Consider the following 16,520-nt stretch of genomic DNA (forward strand, 5'->3'; position numbering starts at 1 on the left):
TTTGCAAACATTTCGTCACCAAACGAGGAGACATCACTAGTGTGAAGTTGGGCGCCCACCCACACTGGTGACACCTGATCAACAACCAATAAACACACCTGAGGTCCCAGCCGAAGTTGATGCGGTGTGGTGCACTGAAATAAACTGTTCAACGCTTTCATTCATTGGATTACAGGGTGCTGTAGTAGTTAGTTCCCTTGTTATCAGTATCGTCTTATTATTTGTAATGTATGCGCTAGACCAAGTTTGACATGTTTGGGAATCTTTCGAGAACCGAATTTGACTGGGCACATAGGCGTTTCATAGGTCCTTTCATCTGGTCACTTTGAGAAATTCCTAGCGCTTGGAGTCTGGTTAACATGTTTGGGACGCATTCTTAGAAGACCCCGAATTTGACTGGGCACATAGGCGTTTCATAGGTCCTTTCATCTGGTCACTTTGAGAAATTCCTAGCGCTTGGAGTCTGGTTAACATGTTTGGGACGCATTCTTAGAAGACCTGTAAGGCTGTTCCCAATGTGTTTTTTTTCAACTAGGAAGCTCATTATATTGAACAGAACGTTCCTCCCTTCTCTTGACTAAGGCCTCTTAATGGTATCAGGAACTGTCGCTGTTGTTGTTGAAGATCACACTTTTCGTACTTTCAAACAGTTTTCCACTTCGTTGAAGATAGTGTCATTGTTTTCCTTACTGCCATAAAAGCTTTCGTGTGAACGCTCATCGGTACCTGTCAGAATTTCCTTCATTGCTGTCATTCTTGACAGTATCAACAATGTTACAGATTGATTTTTCAGCTGCCAGTTCACAATATTTTTGTCATACGAAAGCTTTGAGTCGAAAAAATCAAGAAAAGTGTGGACTCATTGCAGACCTGATCCCTCCTAAATCTACATCGGAAAGGCAACGATAATGCCATGAAAGTTAGCTGCTAACAGGAATGTTCACACAAACCCATCATCTAAGGTGCGGTGCTCCAGCAGCACTGAGATTTCTCGGTATAGCATTCATATCCTTCTTAAGAGAGTTTCAGATTAGTGAATCGCATAGTTGACCCGGGCTCAGTTTGACTGTGGTAACCGACTCACGGCAACCAAATTTTGACTACGAACTAAAGTGCCTCAGGGATATGCAGTGACAGTTTAGTTTGATAGTTTTAAAAGTCATCTGGCTTGCGGATTGCTATTGCAGTTGTACCCGCCCATACTGTGTTCCCTATGTATAAGATGAATTTGATAATACACCACTATCTGTTGTTATCTCTCATGCTGACTCATTCTTTCTGCAGGGGCGTGGTGGTCTAGGATCCATATTCGTATGGGCAAGTGGGAACGGTGGCAAGAATGGTGACAACTGCAATTGTGATGGTTATACAAACAGTATATATACACTCGGCGTGAGTTCAGTATCAGAACGCGGGTCCGTTCCGTGGTATGCTGAGATGTGTTCATCGACACTTGCTGTGACTTACAGCAGTGGGGGTCAGGAAGAACGTGGAGTGGTTAGTTTATTCTTATATTGGTTGATCTAGCCCCTGAAGTACCCTAGCAAGTGTTAAGTGCTCGGTTTACGTGTGTGTTGCCTTTCAATTCTTTTGGCAGTGCATAGTGGTAATTTAATCTGACCACAATGGAAAATTCTCTGTAGGCTCATGAAAATTGTAGGTATGTTTTATGTTATTCCTTTACACGACAAGAGATAAACTGACGCCCCACTTATTCTCACTAACAGATCACAACGGATCTAAATCACACTTGTACAAGAAACCACTCAGGTACTTCTGCCAGCGCTCCGCTTGCTGCTGGAATATGTGCTCTTACTCTGTCTGCAAACAAGCGTCTCACTTGGAGGGACCTACAGTACTTGGTAGTTTACACTGCACGCCCTGAAGGTCTTAATGCTTCTGATTGGAGAGTCAATGGAGTGGGACGAAGTGTTAGCCACGCTTTTGGGTAAGTCCTTGACCGCCGCTTGTAGAATCTTATCCATCCTGATCATTGTCAAAAAGAGCGTCATCTCACCTTTTTAAGCATTTCAGCTGGTCAATAAAGTTACATCTCTCAAAGCTTTTCAGAGTCACGGTTTGTAGGCTATTGATGGTGGTTCTCGAGCAGCTCTCGAGGAGTTTTCAACAACCGTATGAGTAGCGCATTACAAAAAAATATATGTATCGCGATATCTCGAATATCGTAGCGACTGAACATGAGGCGGCTATTGATGGTGGTTCTCGAGCAGCTCTCGAGGAGTTTTCAACAACCGTATGAGTAGCGCATTACAAAAAAATATATGTATCGCGATATCTCGAATATCGTAGCGACTGAAACATGAGGCGGTCTGGTGCAGCACTTTCAGTTGCCGGGGAACATCATAAACGAGAGATTCAGCTGGGTTCCAGGTGATTCTCTCGAAAAACCAAATTAGTTTGCAAATGAATGTATATTCGCTAGTCGTAACTAACTTTACAGTGATAGAAAGGGCCGATGGTTAGACAAATCCTGTCACAAAAGTTGACTGGATGAAACAGTTTCTTTTTGAAAAAGTTTGTTGCCTTTCGGGTTTGTAGTGTCAACAGAATGTGAGTACGTACTGTTATTGCGATTAGAGAACGGGTTAGACTAGAGAAAAAGTGCAAATGGTGATTCTCCATAGGCTACCCGGATGGAGTGTATTTTTGGTTACCTCTGAATGAAGGTTCTGACCCGTCAGACAATTAGCTCGGAGCCCGGAGTCTGCAATCCACTAGGGGCTGGTGACCACGATTTTGGTTTTTACATGTTTTGCTTGGAAGGAAGTCATCGAGAAAGCTCAGCGAATTCTATGTTGACATATTCTGGTGCGCACCACAATAGTTCAATCCAGATTCACATCCAGCCACAAGGCAGAAAATGCTGTATGTGTTACTCGCGTCGTTTGTCAAGATAAAGCCAGTGACGGCACATTCAGTTGTCCTGTCCTTGAGCGAAAGTGGTTGATCTCCTGATTACCCTGATGATGATGACGATATTTTATAAACTTCATGTTTTCAGATTACATGCCACTGATCCTTTTCATTGAGAACTGTATATGGCCCTTGGTGATCATTAGTCATCACTATAGATAAACTACAGACACAACAAACTCATCATAAGGTTGTTTGGAACTCAACAACTGTTTAAGTAGTGTCTTTCGTCTATACATCTATATATTGCGATATCTCGAATATCGTACCAACTGAAGCATGAGGAGGCCTGGTGCTATAAATTCAGTTGAAGATAAAACATAAAAAAACAAGTGATTCGGCTGTGATTCTGGTGAGCCCCCCGTGAAAATCAAATTGGTATCCAAATGAATGTATCTACCGTATAAGTAAACTTTTCAGAAACAGGGCCGTATCTTCTTAGGTAGGCTGGATCCAGTTATTGAACTTAGACTTTACTGAACTTCAGAAATATTTTGGTATCACGACTTCAACTAATATGTTATTCGGTCCACTTATCTCATATGCGACCCGCTTGTCCACCGCGGTTCGCTTTACGTTCTGTTGGTTTTGGCAAACCAATTACATCGTTTAAAGGTCAGGGTATGCGGATTTGCTAATTCAGATGCATTCAGCGTGCGTTAGTGTAGTCCTACTACCACTGCTTCGCGTGTCAGTTCAAGTCCTGGCACCGTCAAGGATGATCTTTAGTTCAGTACTTCCACTATTTAACGTGAACTCATCAGAATAAGTGCAACACCACAGGAGGGGGACTGTTCGGACCAGAGTGACGTAAGTGCATGCTACTGATTTGCACGTGACAGTTTTGTGCCACTCTTGCTTGACGTTCATATTAAGTAACTGCTTTGATTTGAATGCATTTGCCATTCGGTTCAGTGCTCTGCTTTCGCTAAGCATATTCCATATGGAGCATACACAGAGGAAGTCACCAATAAGTTTGGGACCACTACACTTAATCTTTCCGATCGACTCAGTATTCTTTGTTCACTGATTTTTCTCCGTTTAGCTCACTTTTTGCTCTTGCTTTCACTTTAATGGTGGCTTACTGCGTGACACCGATTGATACATCCATCTGACTGTATCCGGACATATCCACTCGATAATCGTATCTCTTATGCCAGCCGCTAGCCATAATTTGTTTATGTGCCTTAGGAAATATCGCCCATTGCTCGGCTTATAATGTTAGGACCTTGAACTCAATGGTGTTCGAGCTTTGGATTCAAACTCGGGGTCATTCGCTTAACATTTAGCACCATTGGACACACCTTTTAACATACCCCAAATTTACTCTACTCACCTGAAAAATTTAGGTAAAATCAAGTCCCTCATTTGATCTTTTTCTGTTAAAATGTAGATGTGACAATCCGCATATTCACTATTGATGAATTCTGATAAGAGTAACAGTGAGTTCAATGCTTCCTTATTTTGGTGTAGACTGGTCAGTGTAATTACATCAGGAGACAAGGAAGACTGTTCTGAGGTTAGTGCATATTGAAATATAGGCGTGACATTCAGGAGGAATTAGGGTGGCTTTACTAGCGCTTCGCCCGCTGTACAACGGAAATCCATCCTTTGTCCCGTAATGGTTTGAGTAGACAGTGCAGTCGCCCCCCTATAGGGTGCACCTTACGTTCAGCTCGTAGTAATATCTCCCGAGGAGCAGTCTGTCCAAAGTGAGACAGGACAGTGGTGCTGCCATCCGCAGGTTTGAACTCTTAATGACGTTAATCAAACTACAATAGAATGAAGTTGCAGCAAAGTACCTCCATAATGCCCTAGGCTTTGTCCGTTGCTTTTTATTACCCCATTCAGTTATGGATTAATGGATGCTGGTGCGATGGTTGATCTGGCAATTAATTGGACCAATGTCCCGCCACAGCGTGTTTGTGAGGCCCAGGCTCCAATTACCGGTGGGCCCGTGTCCGTACAACGCATGAGCAAAGAAGTTCTGGCTCTCACAACGGATGGCTGCGCATCGACTGCCGCTTTTGCTGGCGACCCCACACAATGCGTAGTGTACCTGGAACATGTACAGGCCAAGGTACGTTGCGGCTTCATGCTTTTCTGGTTTCGATTTTGTCGTAGCTTTTATTTGGCGTACTTCCCTTTACATTAGCGAAACGCTCCTAATATACTTATTCCTCAAGTTTTGATAAAATTTCTGACTCTCCTCCTCTTAAAATAATACTCCAAGTTTGTGTCATGAGTCCAATTAATGCATATTTAATTTTTCCGAAATTTTCTTAACTCCTGTTTTTGATGCAGTGAAATCCCATCTCCAATCAGTTGGAAAAAAATTGGAACCGATTGTGAAGTCATCGTTTCAGAAGGGGTTGACAAACAATTGTTAGTTTTTATTTGGGCACAAAAGCTTCATCAGATCAAGTAAGCAGGTCATTAAGCTAGTCAGATTTCAAAACATTCGGAGAGCGATTCAGTAAGATGTCTTCATATTAGTACACTAGATCAGTGTTGGGTGTTAATTAACGGCTCTTGTCGGTAAGTGTAGTTGCCAAAATATTGGTCTGGATAGGATAGACGGCCAGAATCGGAGAGCATACGGGGAAAATAAACAGGTCCCCGGGAAACACAGGTGAATATCGCGCGTTACTGAAAGACTCCGCAATTGCGGAACCTGCACCGGACATGGGACGCAAAATAGATTTAGGAAATGTTGAGGTTTCGAGTCGAGCACTACGGTCTACGTCACAGAGACTGATAGCCAAGGTGGTAGAAATCGCCAAGCATCCCAGTGTTAACAGAATGAAGGCGTGGAACTGGCAAGCGTGTGGAGAGCGGTTTTGGATCAGTCAAGCTGACGTGCATGGTGTGCGATTATCAATATTCATCATCTAAATTCCACTTAACCTTACCCACCTCCCCTCCCCCCAACTAAATTTTCGCATCACTCACAAGCCCACGAATACCAACGAAATCTACCAGTGGGACTCGCGGAGAACCATCAGTTGAAGCACCTTGAAGTGGAAAATTAATTAACCAAACCCGATCGGAACTACGCAACATTTTGGTAACCACACCACCCGACAAGAGCCGTTAATTAACACAGAACCGATCTGGTGCACTAATATAAAGACGTCTTACTGATTGTTTCTCCACCTGCCTTAAAACCTAACCAACTTGATGAACTGCTCACTTGGCCTGATGAAGCTTTTGTGTCAAAAGTGAAACGTTGCCGAATTAAGAAATATCAATACCTTGTGAGACGAGAAAATCCATCTTGTTTGTAGGTGAGGGGTGGCCGAGTCGGGCGATATACCGTATTTTTTTAATCGCCGAGGATATTACTACATCGATCGATGTGTTTGTGTATCATCGTTTTGTCCTGACCCACAGGTAACAGTCAGCAGCGCACAGCGGGGGGAGATTGAACTCCGTCTTACTTCACCCTCAGGTACCGAGTCTATCCTGTTGAGCAAACGGCCCAAGGACATGGATGTCGCTGGCTTCCACGCTTGGCCTTTTATGTCGGTGCATTTCTGGGGTGAAATGGCAAACGGAACGTGGAAATTGACCGTGTATTCCGGTAAAGCTTCTGGTACGTTGACACATGCCTTTGGTGCTGAATACTTTTTAAATCGTGTCTTACCCATGGGAATTTTTTTCTTCAGAACACTACAGCTTTGGATTTGATGTTCATAATTGCTAATAGGGACCCTTCATCAAATCACTCTACATTTACTAAGAGTACAACTTGACATATTCTACTCTAGCTTCACGTTCAATCAGCACGTCGCCTACTGAAGTATTGCCTTCCGGCCTTTTTATTTTGATTACTTGTGAGTAGTGATGGCCTTGTACAGTTTATCTTTATATTGCTCTCGTTGGAACAACCCTCTTTCCGTCCCTGTGCGACCATTCGGGCTAGTTTACGCCAACGTCCTCTGTTATGCGAGATGAGTGAAGCGTATATTGAGATGACGGTTCATATTATGAATTCCATTCCACATGGGCTTGGTGTTCTCTGCTGAATAGCCTTTGGGACTCATTGTATGAAGAACAGGGTGATGACATCGAGATTGTTCTGTTGCGCATGTGGATTCTCTCCGCATTCAGTATGGTGAAACAAAATGAATAGCAATAATTTATTCTTGGTGTTCTATGTTGGCCCACTTTGTCCCATCGTGATCTCACCTACAATGAGCACCTGTTCCTTATTATTGCCGGAGCACGGTATTCATAAGGTTGCTGACGGTCTTTATGCATTGAACACTGTTACATATGGTTATAAACTAGGCAAACAGCTAAGTTTCACTTGAGTTGATTCTCTCGTTAAGCACCAAGTGTAAGCTGTTTTACCGTGGTTATAGCTGCCACGGTTTCATTCGCCAGTGGTCCGGGAAAATAGAAGTGGATAGCTACGCATTGGTGACAGCGGCTGTTGTGGTTGACGCGTGAAGTGGCAGTGCACTTTTCCACCGCTAATGCCAATGAGTGTGTTGGTCCTTTGTAATTCGCTTCTTGAGGTGGCCAAATAGCTAGTGTCCATTCATAAATTTGGCACGATTCTGTAGCTGGGTCTTATCGGCTGTGTGTGAGCAGATGACTTCGTTGGTTTCCGTGCTTCCGACCCAACGGCTTTCAATTGCTCTGACTGGATTTACTACTCCTTCGAAGACCGAAGTGCTTCAGTGGATCCGTTAATCTTATGAATGGCATACTTCCCTATACTTTACAACACAATGGTCAGTTTCATCATGAAGCAGTTTGTCTTCCAGGGATATTCACCTGGAAATGTAAATTTTTTTATTTTGGCTCGTAATACAACCCAGGTTATACTTGTTGAGTCTGTGCTCCTAAGGCATAAAGGACTTTCTTGATAGCTTTCGAGTTTTTCAAATGTGTTTATTCATATTGGAATGTTTGAAAGAGGAACGCATCCTTTTGTTCTTTTATGAAATCTTTCAATTTTAGCGACTTTCTTGGTACTCTCTGTCACGGAATCTTGTTATAATTTTTGTTACCGCCTCTATCCCGTGTATTGAAAGAAAAATTTGTCATGATCATTAAATACATTCAGCTCCTATCTAAATGTTGCTGGTTCGTCATAGACATCCTTTTCAAAAATTTCCGACACCTCAATAAGTTTTGCAATAGGATTTCTCCTGCCGGTACTCATCTGTTGTGCTGTGATCTTTCCAAAGACATCTCAACATGCATACGTCGGAAATTCATACACACTTCTCAGTGGATGGGAAGCTTGTAACTCCTGCAAGAGTATGAGCCGGTTCCGCGTCAGAGGCCTCTCTGATGTCGTCATTCAGTTTGCAGAGCACGTGTCTCATATACATGTGGCCTGTTTGGTTCTCAGGTCAATCTTAACACCAGTTAAGGAAATGCCATTTTCGCACTGTCATTGCGCATTTTGTCTTGATCGTGTAAGGAAACCCAGGAACTGAGATATTTGATTGGATCGACGAGTTCAACAACCGTAGCTGTGTGGTTGGGCACAACCTGTTGAAGGAGCCCTTTGGCTGAGCACTGCTTTCATAATAAACTTTCCCCACATGTCTGCTTTGGCAATACCTTATTCATTTACATTTAAAACCATTATGGTTTTATCAACTCTCGGAGTGCACAAAGCTTCCTTTGATTTCACATCAGAGCTAACAGCACTCCATACCTTCGGCTTATTCTTCTCACTTATGATGTTGAACCCACGCGTGGTGGTTATTCGGTCCACGAAAAAAGATGGAGATGAATTTTCCTGACGCTTGTCGATTGATTCATACTGTGAAGCATTCTCAACGCCAACCTTTAAGAATTAAACGCTTGTTCTGAGGTACAGATGACCACTAAAAATGTCTGCATTGTTTATGACCGTACCTTCCCACTTGTTGCTTTGTCCTTCCACCACTTTTTTCGCCCTTATATTTATTGCTCTTTCCATGCATTCGATCGATACCCAATGTGTCCCTGACTCACATCAATACGTGTTATTCCTATTACATGACATGACCCCAACTTTCTTTCTAATCTCCCACGGATCTGGTTTCATCTTCGTTTTCCCAGTTGATTATTCCCATGACTAGCGTTCTCGACGCCGTAGGCTACGAGTTACTTGCCTGTGTTCTAAAATTGCCGATATTATCTAAGCTTGTGTGCGCAGGCTTTGCACCCTTATCCTCTAATAGCAGACACCAGTCGTGGTCAAACTATCTATCACATGTTGAGAGGCTTATTCACAAAAAGACAGAAAGCGACATATATAGAACAGTGCAACTAATTGGTAATAACGTCCAACATTGTTATCGATGGCTACCACCTACTAATACCTGACACAGTAATGCCGACCGTACCACCAATTGAAGTTCGGGTGCACCGCCAACAAACGTGCTTCTTACTCAAGTCCGGAAGCTTATATTATGCTTATTGATCAGAAAAAAGGGGTTTACAAACAATGGGCTTTTTGATTTCTCACCACGATACATTGGGATGCCTATTTAGGAGCACCATTTCACATGTTTAAGAAAACATTTTGGGTTGGTTATATGAAGTGCGCCGTCTGTGGAGCTGTCCTCGGTTTTGGTTTATTTTTTGCACGAATCCTAGAACCTACCCGCATGATGCATTCGATCGATACCCAATGTGTCCCTGACTCACATCAATACGTGTTATTCCTATTACATGACATGACCCCAACTTTCTTTCTAATCTCCCACGGATCTGGTTTCATCTTCGTTTTCCCAGTTGATTATTCCCATGACTAGCGTTCTCGACGCCGTAGGCTACGAGTTACTTGCCTGTGTTCTAAAATTGCCGATATTATCTAAGCTTGTGTGCGCAGGCTTTGCACCCTTATCCTCTAATAGCAGACACCAGTCGTGGTCAAACTATCTATCACATGTTGAGAGGCTTATTCACAAAAAGACAGAAAGCGACATATATAGAACAGTGCAACTAATTGGTAATAACGTCCAACATTGTTATCGATGGCTACCACCTACTAATACCTGACACAGTAATGCCGACCGTACCACCAATTGAAGTTCGGGTGCACCGCCAACAAACGTGCTTCTTACTCAAGTCCGGAAGCTTATATTATGCTTATTGATCAGAAAAAAGGGGTTTACAAACAATGGGCTTTTTGATTTCTCACCACGATACATTGGGATGCCTATTTAGGAGCACCATTTCACATGTTTAAGAAAACATTTTGGGTTGGTTATATGAAGTGCGCCGTCTGTGGAGCTGTCCTCGGTTTTGGTTTATTTTTTGCACGAATCCTAGAACCTACCCGCATGGTATCTTTTTATACTTTTGTACCGTTCCTACCAACAGGCCGATCATCACCGTAGGGTTAGCCTAATCTAGCGAATCAGGAGTGTATCGTAATCCAGCCAGCTGGGTCTAGCTCTATTTCGAAAGAATTTCTCTAATTCATGATGAAACAGTATCCACGAATCCGCACCGGTGTCGCATCAGTTCGTACCACGTTTGGTTTGTTCGCGTTACCAATTGAATCAATCATTTTTTACCACTGCCTTATTCCTCGCTTTTCTGGCTCTTCTTAGTTTCTATTCATGACTGGATCTTGATTCTCTACGGTACCAACACACCTCCTCCGCTGCATGCCTCTTCTCATCGACGAGGGGTCCGTCAGCTACCAAAAAACGAAGTAGTTTCGGGAATAGGATCGCTACACGACAATACTGGATCGCGATCTGTTGTGCTTGAATCCCGTTCGTCACAGCCCTTCCAAAATCATGTTCATCCGTCAGTCCTGAGACCCAATCATCCTCTTGGATTTGCATCTTCGGATTCAGTGCAGAAAGACGGTCATTCTGTGTCAATAGGAAAAGTCCCCTTCCCGTTTGCACATGTTCCCCGCCCACAGCTGCCACCTCCGCTCCCCCCACCACCACCCGACCCGAACGACTTATGGGCAGATTGGAAACCACCTAGCTTAAAAACTCATCTTCCCCCACTGTCTTCGACTTTGCACCTTAATCCAATGCAATCTCAGCTTCTACTTGATCATATCCAATCTGAGGCCGAAGTATCCGATACAGCTGCTTCAAAATCATCCAGTGATGCTCACTTTACTTCAGTGCTGCATGCTGACTGGCCGCAGTTACCTTTACTATTCAATCACCAAATATTTGACCACAGTGGCGGTGACACACGATATCAGGATCCTCTCGCGGATGTCAAAGAACCTCCGGAAGATAACGAGAATCGACCAACGAAGAAAACGGGAGAGATGACTTCTGTATTGCCCAATATAGTTGCGCACCAGATGCCTTCCGAGTCAACCACCATCCCACACTCATGGTTCATTTGTCTATGCGCATCCATCGTCTCATTCGGATTAACATGAGTCAATACTCTTAGATTCTGTTGATCTCATCACTTCATCTCACTAGTCAATACCTTCCTAACTTTAATGTCTCCATGTTCAACTCCAAGACCCTTTTGCCAAACCCAGTTTTTATGCTTTTTTCTTTAATGCGCTATTGTTATGGAGAAACCATTTCGGAGGATAATGCACCCCCGTGGATAACGCATTCCGCCATGTACAGAAGAATGCCGTTGCTGCTGTCTACACCCACCGTGTTATGTGGATTTCAGTTGGGTGGGAATTCATCAAATCTAGTCCAAAGTACAATACCCAACTGTCTTTTCTTGGTTTTCAGCCCGATTTTTTTTACTAGAATCAACTACTGTACAGTTTTCTTTGTACTCGGAGACTGTTCTGAAAACTTTAATATTTTTTCTTTCCATCTGATTGCAATCTCATTTCGCCCAGTTTTCCAAATCTACCCTTCCATCGTTTGACTTATTGTCTCTCTGGGTTGTTTCACTTGTCGATTTTACGGAACTACCTCACTTCCTTTCTTTGTCTGTATAATATGTCCGAATGATGATGATCTCAAAAGACTTTTGTCAAAATTACATGCTTTCGTCCTGATTTACGAGGCTCTTTACGCATCTTTCAGTCTAGAGAGAGGCGTGCTAAGTAAGCAGTACACAATGTCTCCGAAAGTTCATTGTTCCTGTATGACTCATGAGTAACGCGGAAGAGATTTTAGATAGTCATCTTATCGTTTCACTTACTGACTGATCGAGACCATATGTAGAAAAATGCTAAGCCCTGACATGTTGCCTATGTAGTCTTTCCGAAAAGGGCCCCCCTTTGAAACCGTCTTTCATCGAACGAAGTAGCATCCTCTAGGGCAGAACATTGGTCCCTCAAATTACTTGAATAACGCCTTATGGTGAAAAGAAGAAATACGATAGGGAGAGGGATTGCGGCTAATCTATCACAGACATACCTCCTAAAATTACTCAGACAATCTGGGTTGAAACTGACAGTATGAACGCCACTGACATCTTTCAACCATTTACCTCTGGCTTTCTGTCAATCCGATTAGGCATGCATTTGTTGGGAACGGTGCTCGAGCGGATCGAGCCATTGTAGCACATTGTCTGGTTAGCTGGCGTCAAAAATATTCCCGCCGGAAGTTTCGGATCACTAAGTTTTCGAACATGATTGGTCCGGAATAGGTGTTTCCTCAGCTGGAATTGTTCCGGAGTGTATTTCACTGATGCTGGGGCGTACTTGTTGGTAGATAAGTGAACAAGCAATCTGGTTCAACCAGCCATCAGAATAATGATTACTCCTTAGCGTCAACATTTATGCCAGTGAACTGTAGGCACTCGGTAACGTGGTACGATATCGCGTTTTTCCCAAATAGCCTAGTATCCTTTCATCCGCTTCACTACACCGTATTGTTTACAGATGGTATTCTGGAAATGCGGTTAATTCATCTGACGTTGGTTGTCGATGCTCAGTAGGCGACCCAGGGTAGAGCAGCTAAGACCGTTCATTTGGATCAGTTTTACTGGATCCAGTGCCTGTGACTATTATATTTTGTGAATTAGTTTGAATTGAACTTTTTATTCCACTTCCACCACGATTGTCATATGTGACCCTTTACGTGTTAAGTCTATGGTGTCGGCACCCGGCATAGGCAAATAACATGTGTCTGTATAGATTTGTACCACAGAAAGTAAACACGTCCCCTTTTATTCTGAGCAGCATCTTTCAGACACGAAAATCAACCACATTTCAGACATAAAGTTTCGAACTTTGTCACTAACTAAACATCTGCTCATCATAATTTACCCAGTATATTTGGCCTTGGTCTCCAATATCTTTTTAGGTTTCTTCCATTCCCTCACCCCTGAGGTAATGGCACGGTGGAGAGTGCATTTGTTGCAAGGCTCAAACTGTTTGCTTACCGTACATTTTTATTTCTGTTTGCTTGCCGTTCGATAAGCCTTTTAGATACGTCGAAATCGACTCAGATGTTCAATGGGAAGTTTATTGAAGTATTTTATGGATAACTGAAAGCTGAGTTAGCTTTGGGCATTTGATTTTATCGCCTTTCGTTGCAATGTTGTTGACATAGTTGGTGTATGCTGTTTTCACCGGTATCTGTTTGGTAATGGAAGCGCGTGACAGGTAATTACGCAATGTGCCTGAATAAACGTCTCGTGGATACACGTAAGTAATTGCTATATGACTGAAATATTCTACAAATAATCGAAAAATAAATAGCAAGCAATTATTCGGACAGTGAGACCTGTTGATTGGTTACATTAATTTGTGAAGCGGCACTTAACTATTTTGTGGCAGTTTTTCGTTTCGACAACCCCCGAACATTTGCTTGTAAGATAACCAAATTGCAGAACTATTCACCCAAGACACGTTCCTACGTGTCCCAGCAACATGCGGTGTGCAACTTTGACATAAACGCAACTAGCACTTGGTTAGCAGTGATAGCCACTCCTCGTGCACCCAAATAAATGATACACGACTCTAATGTGTACTCTTGATCGCAACACTGGGGATCACAATCACATGTGACGCGCAGTCGATTCGTATGAAATTCGCACGTGAGCGCCCCGTGTCAGTCACATTGAGTGTGTGTTGAGTTCTAACAGGACAAAAGTCCGACAGGACCATCAGCTGACCTATCCGAACGGCTTGTAGCGATATGTTAAATATTCACTCGCTATACGGGCGCAAGTTCATCAAATGGATGATTCATTCTGCGTCAAAGTAGTCGCGGGAAGTGAGGTAGTTCAGCTGAAGCTTGAAATTTTGTGGAGGCCCACTAATTGACTAAAGACAATAGGAGCTGTTGCGCCGTTATGCTGTTCGGCGCATCTTGCACGAAAGTTTAGTAAATTTTTCATTAAACTACTTTTTCCTTGTTAGATTGAGCAAATCAGGGAAAGAAACGACCGCTCCAGTGATTTGACAACCGCGTTCTAGAACAGTAATGAAGTCGGCACGAAATTATCCCAAAACCCTACACGCTGAGGTGATTTCTTGTGGAGGTAATGACGAGTTACACAGCTTTACAGACGTGCACAGACGAGGAAATCATTTGGTGGCCAATTGGTAACTTTAGAATCCTCCTGGTGGTCCGTTGGCTGTTTATCCACGCCCACAAGTTAGCTCAGTAACGGAGTCCGGTATTGAGTCCAGAGATTGTCTATCGAAAGATCTAGGTTACTTTTTAGGAAGTTTTGCAAACGATCACGTCTGTTTTACGTTTGAGAGAATAGTTGGGTCTCTTTTGAACTGCTCTGTAGGAGAGATCCGAACAGAATTTTCGAAAATACGGGGAAATGCTAGTCCGACCAATTCTGCAATAGTAGGAGCCTTGCATTACATGACGAGATTCCATCTTGAGTCCAACTGCCCATCACTTTTCCTGGATTGGAAGAATGCTTTGCTTCTGCGACCCAGCGAGCGAATTCCCATTATATCCATTGCTAATTGCTCTAAAAGGACTGGTGGAATACCCTTCAGACCACGTATGGCCTTAACCATTTTACGGAACTAAATGTCAGTAGGAGAAACAGGCATGTTTAAAGGTGACAAGATGAATGAAGTAGCAACTGTCCGTGTCTTGATGAGTTAGGTCGTTTAGATGAGGGAAAATGAGCTTGAACTTTCACGAGTTTCACTAAGCTCTTGACTGTGAAGACAATTCATGCAAGTGTGAGATGTTGATCCATCAGATCGGGGACAACATTTGGGGCAAAAGTAAACGATAGACGGTGATTTGCGTGTGTCGTTCAGTGACTCAAGTCACCCGTGGTTATCAGGAGCTTGATTTTGGTTTATGGCGCCAACCTAATTCTTTGCCCACTTGGCTGAATAAACAAGCCATTTTTCGTGATGCAATCTTTCAAGATTGTGATGAGTTTTTTTTTGACATTTTATTAACAGACAATGGATGGAAACCCATGGGGAAAGGCGACCTTAAAAGGCGTTAAATTTGGCCGGATATTTAGGGACAGAAATAATTCCGCCCAGGTAGCCTTAAGCGCAGGCGGTATTGTGGTCAATGGGAATTTGCTGATGTGCATTATTGCGTTGTTGCGTAGAAAGTGCGTTGTTCATCTTGCCAGTAAAAAAGATGACAGCCCCCAAAATGCTATTTTCAAGTGATAGTAGAAACTGAAGTCACTGGTTAGGAAGAATAATAATCCAAGGATATAATTTACGCGCAAAGGACATGTGACCACTCTTCAAAAGTTAGACAATAGAAGGATTAAAAAAGTTACAGGTTTATCATCAGTTACAAGGAAATTGGCTGGGGTGACTGAGTTTGTTAGATTGTGCAGAATTCCAGACTTTCGTGCAGAAGCGATGCGTATATTTTAACAATGGGGTTGAGTCAGTTAGAGTCACTAGTGGGTTATAGTCCGAATGAGGTGCAGTCAACCTAGCAAAGTGTCTACTTGTCGTCAATTTCAAGGGGGCATCATCGAAATGCCAGAAAGTTCAAGAAACACTTCGATTCGCACGAAAAAGAGACTACGTCAACATTGAACAAGCCGGTACAACGTTCCTCTCCAGTACGCGATTTTGACACAATGATGAACTAAACGACGTCAATTGAGACGACTGCGAGTGCTGTACCCTCGCTTGCTTGACTGTTGGATTCCGTAACGGCCTTTCTCTGCGTAACTTCCATATCGCTTTCTCTGTACTTAAAACGATTTTACGGAGTGGAATCCAAACTTTGTATTCTCAATACAAAGCAATCTGCTTTCGCTACTGGGTTGGTATCATTTTCATTACTAGTGTAATGGTGACATCGACAATAATATAATGTTACTATGCAATACATACAATATATAATTTACCGGAAATCCCCGCAATTAAAGTGATATTTTTCGCTGTATGTTGTTACTTGATCTTCTATTATTAATTGAAGGCGAATACGTTGCATGGCCAGCTTAATCATTGTGTTCGGTGGTGCGGTTAGTCACGAGTGCCTAAGTGTCCTAAAATCAACCGGACGTGTCCTTGTTTTCGTAGATAATTAGTGATCCTTGTGTAAGGGCGCCCCGAAAACAAGAGTACCCGACGCTCTGAGGCACAGTTTCGAAGGAATTATTGACTTCACCAAAGTGTCAGATGAATTAATTACAAACTGTTAGCGATATCACAGTGGCTAAAATAGTGAATCAGCTTTAACATTCACTGGTGGACATGGCAT

At 42.9% G+C, this 16,520-nt stretch overlaps 1 protein-coding gene across 1 annotated transcript in view; it reads left to right on the plus strand.

Annotated features, from left to right (window-relative positions):
• The window catches only part of T265_09434 (hypothetical protein), a gene marked incomplete at both ends in the record, with an annotated part of 59,645 nt that extends 47,750 nt beyond the window's left edge, over positions 1 to 11,895 (plus strand). The window contains 5 exons of the mRNA XM_009175497.1: positions 1,285 to 1,497; positions 1,728 to 1,948; positions 4,786 to 5,014; positions 6,328 to 6,529; positions 10,506 to 11,895. Coding sequence (XP_009173761.1) covers positions 1,285 to 1,497; positions 1,728 to 1,948; positions 4,786 to 5,014; positions 6,328 to 6,529; positions 10,506 to 11,311 — 1,671 coding nt within the window. The remainder of the gene's footprint in view (positions 1 to 1,284; positions 1,498 to 1,727; positions 1,949 to 4,785; positions 5,015 to 6,327; positions 6,530 to 10,505) is intronic.
• Between the last annotated feature and the right edge of the window lie 4,625 nt (positions 11,896 to 16,520).

Source organism: Opisthorchis viverrini, assembly GCF_000715545.1.
Source record: "Opisthorchis viverrini unplaced genomic scaffold opera_v5_274, whole genome shotgun sequence".
Lineage (NCBI taxonomy): Eukaryota > Metazoa > Platyhelminthes > Trematoda > Opisthorchiida > Opisthorchiidae > Opisthorchis > Opisthorchis viverrini.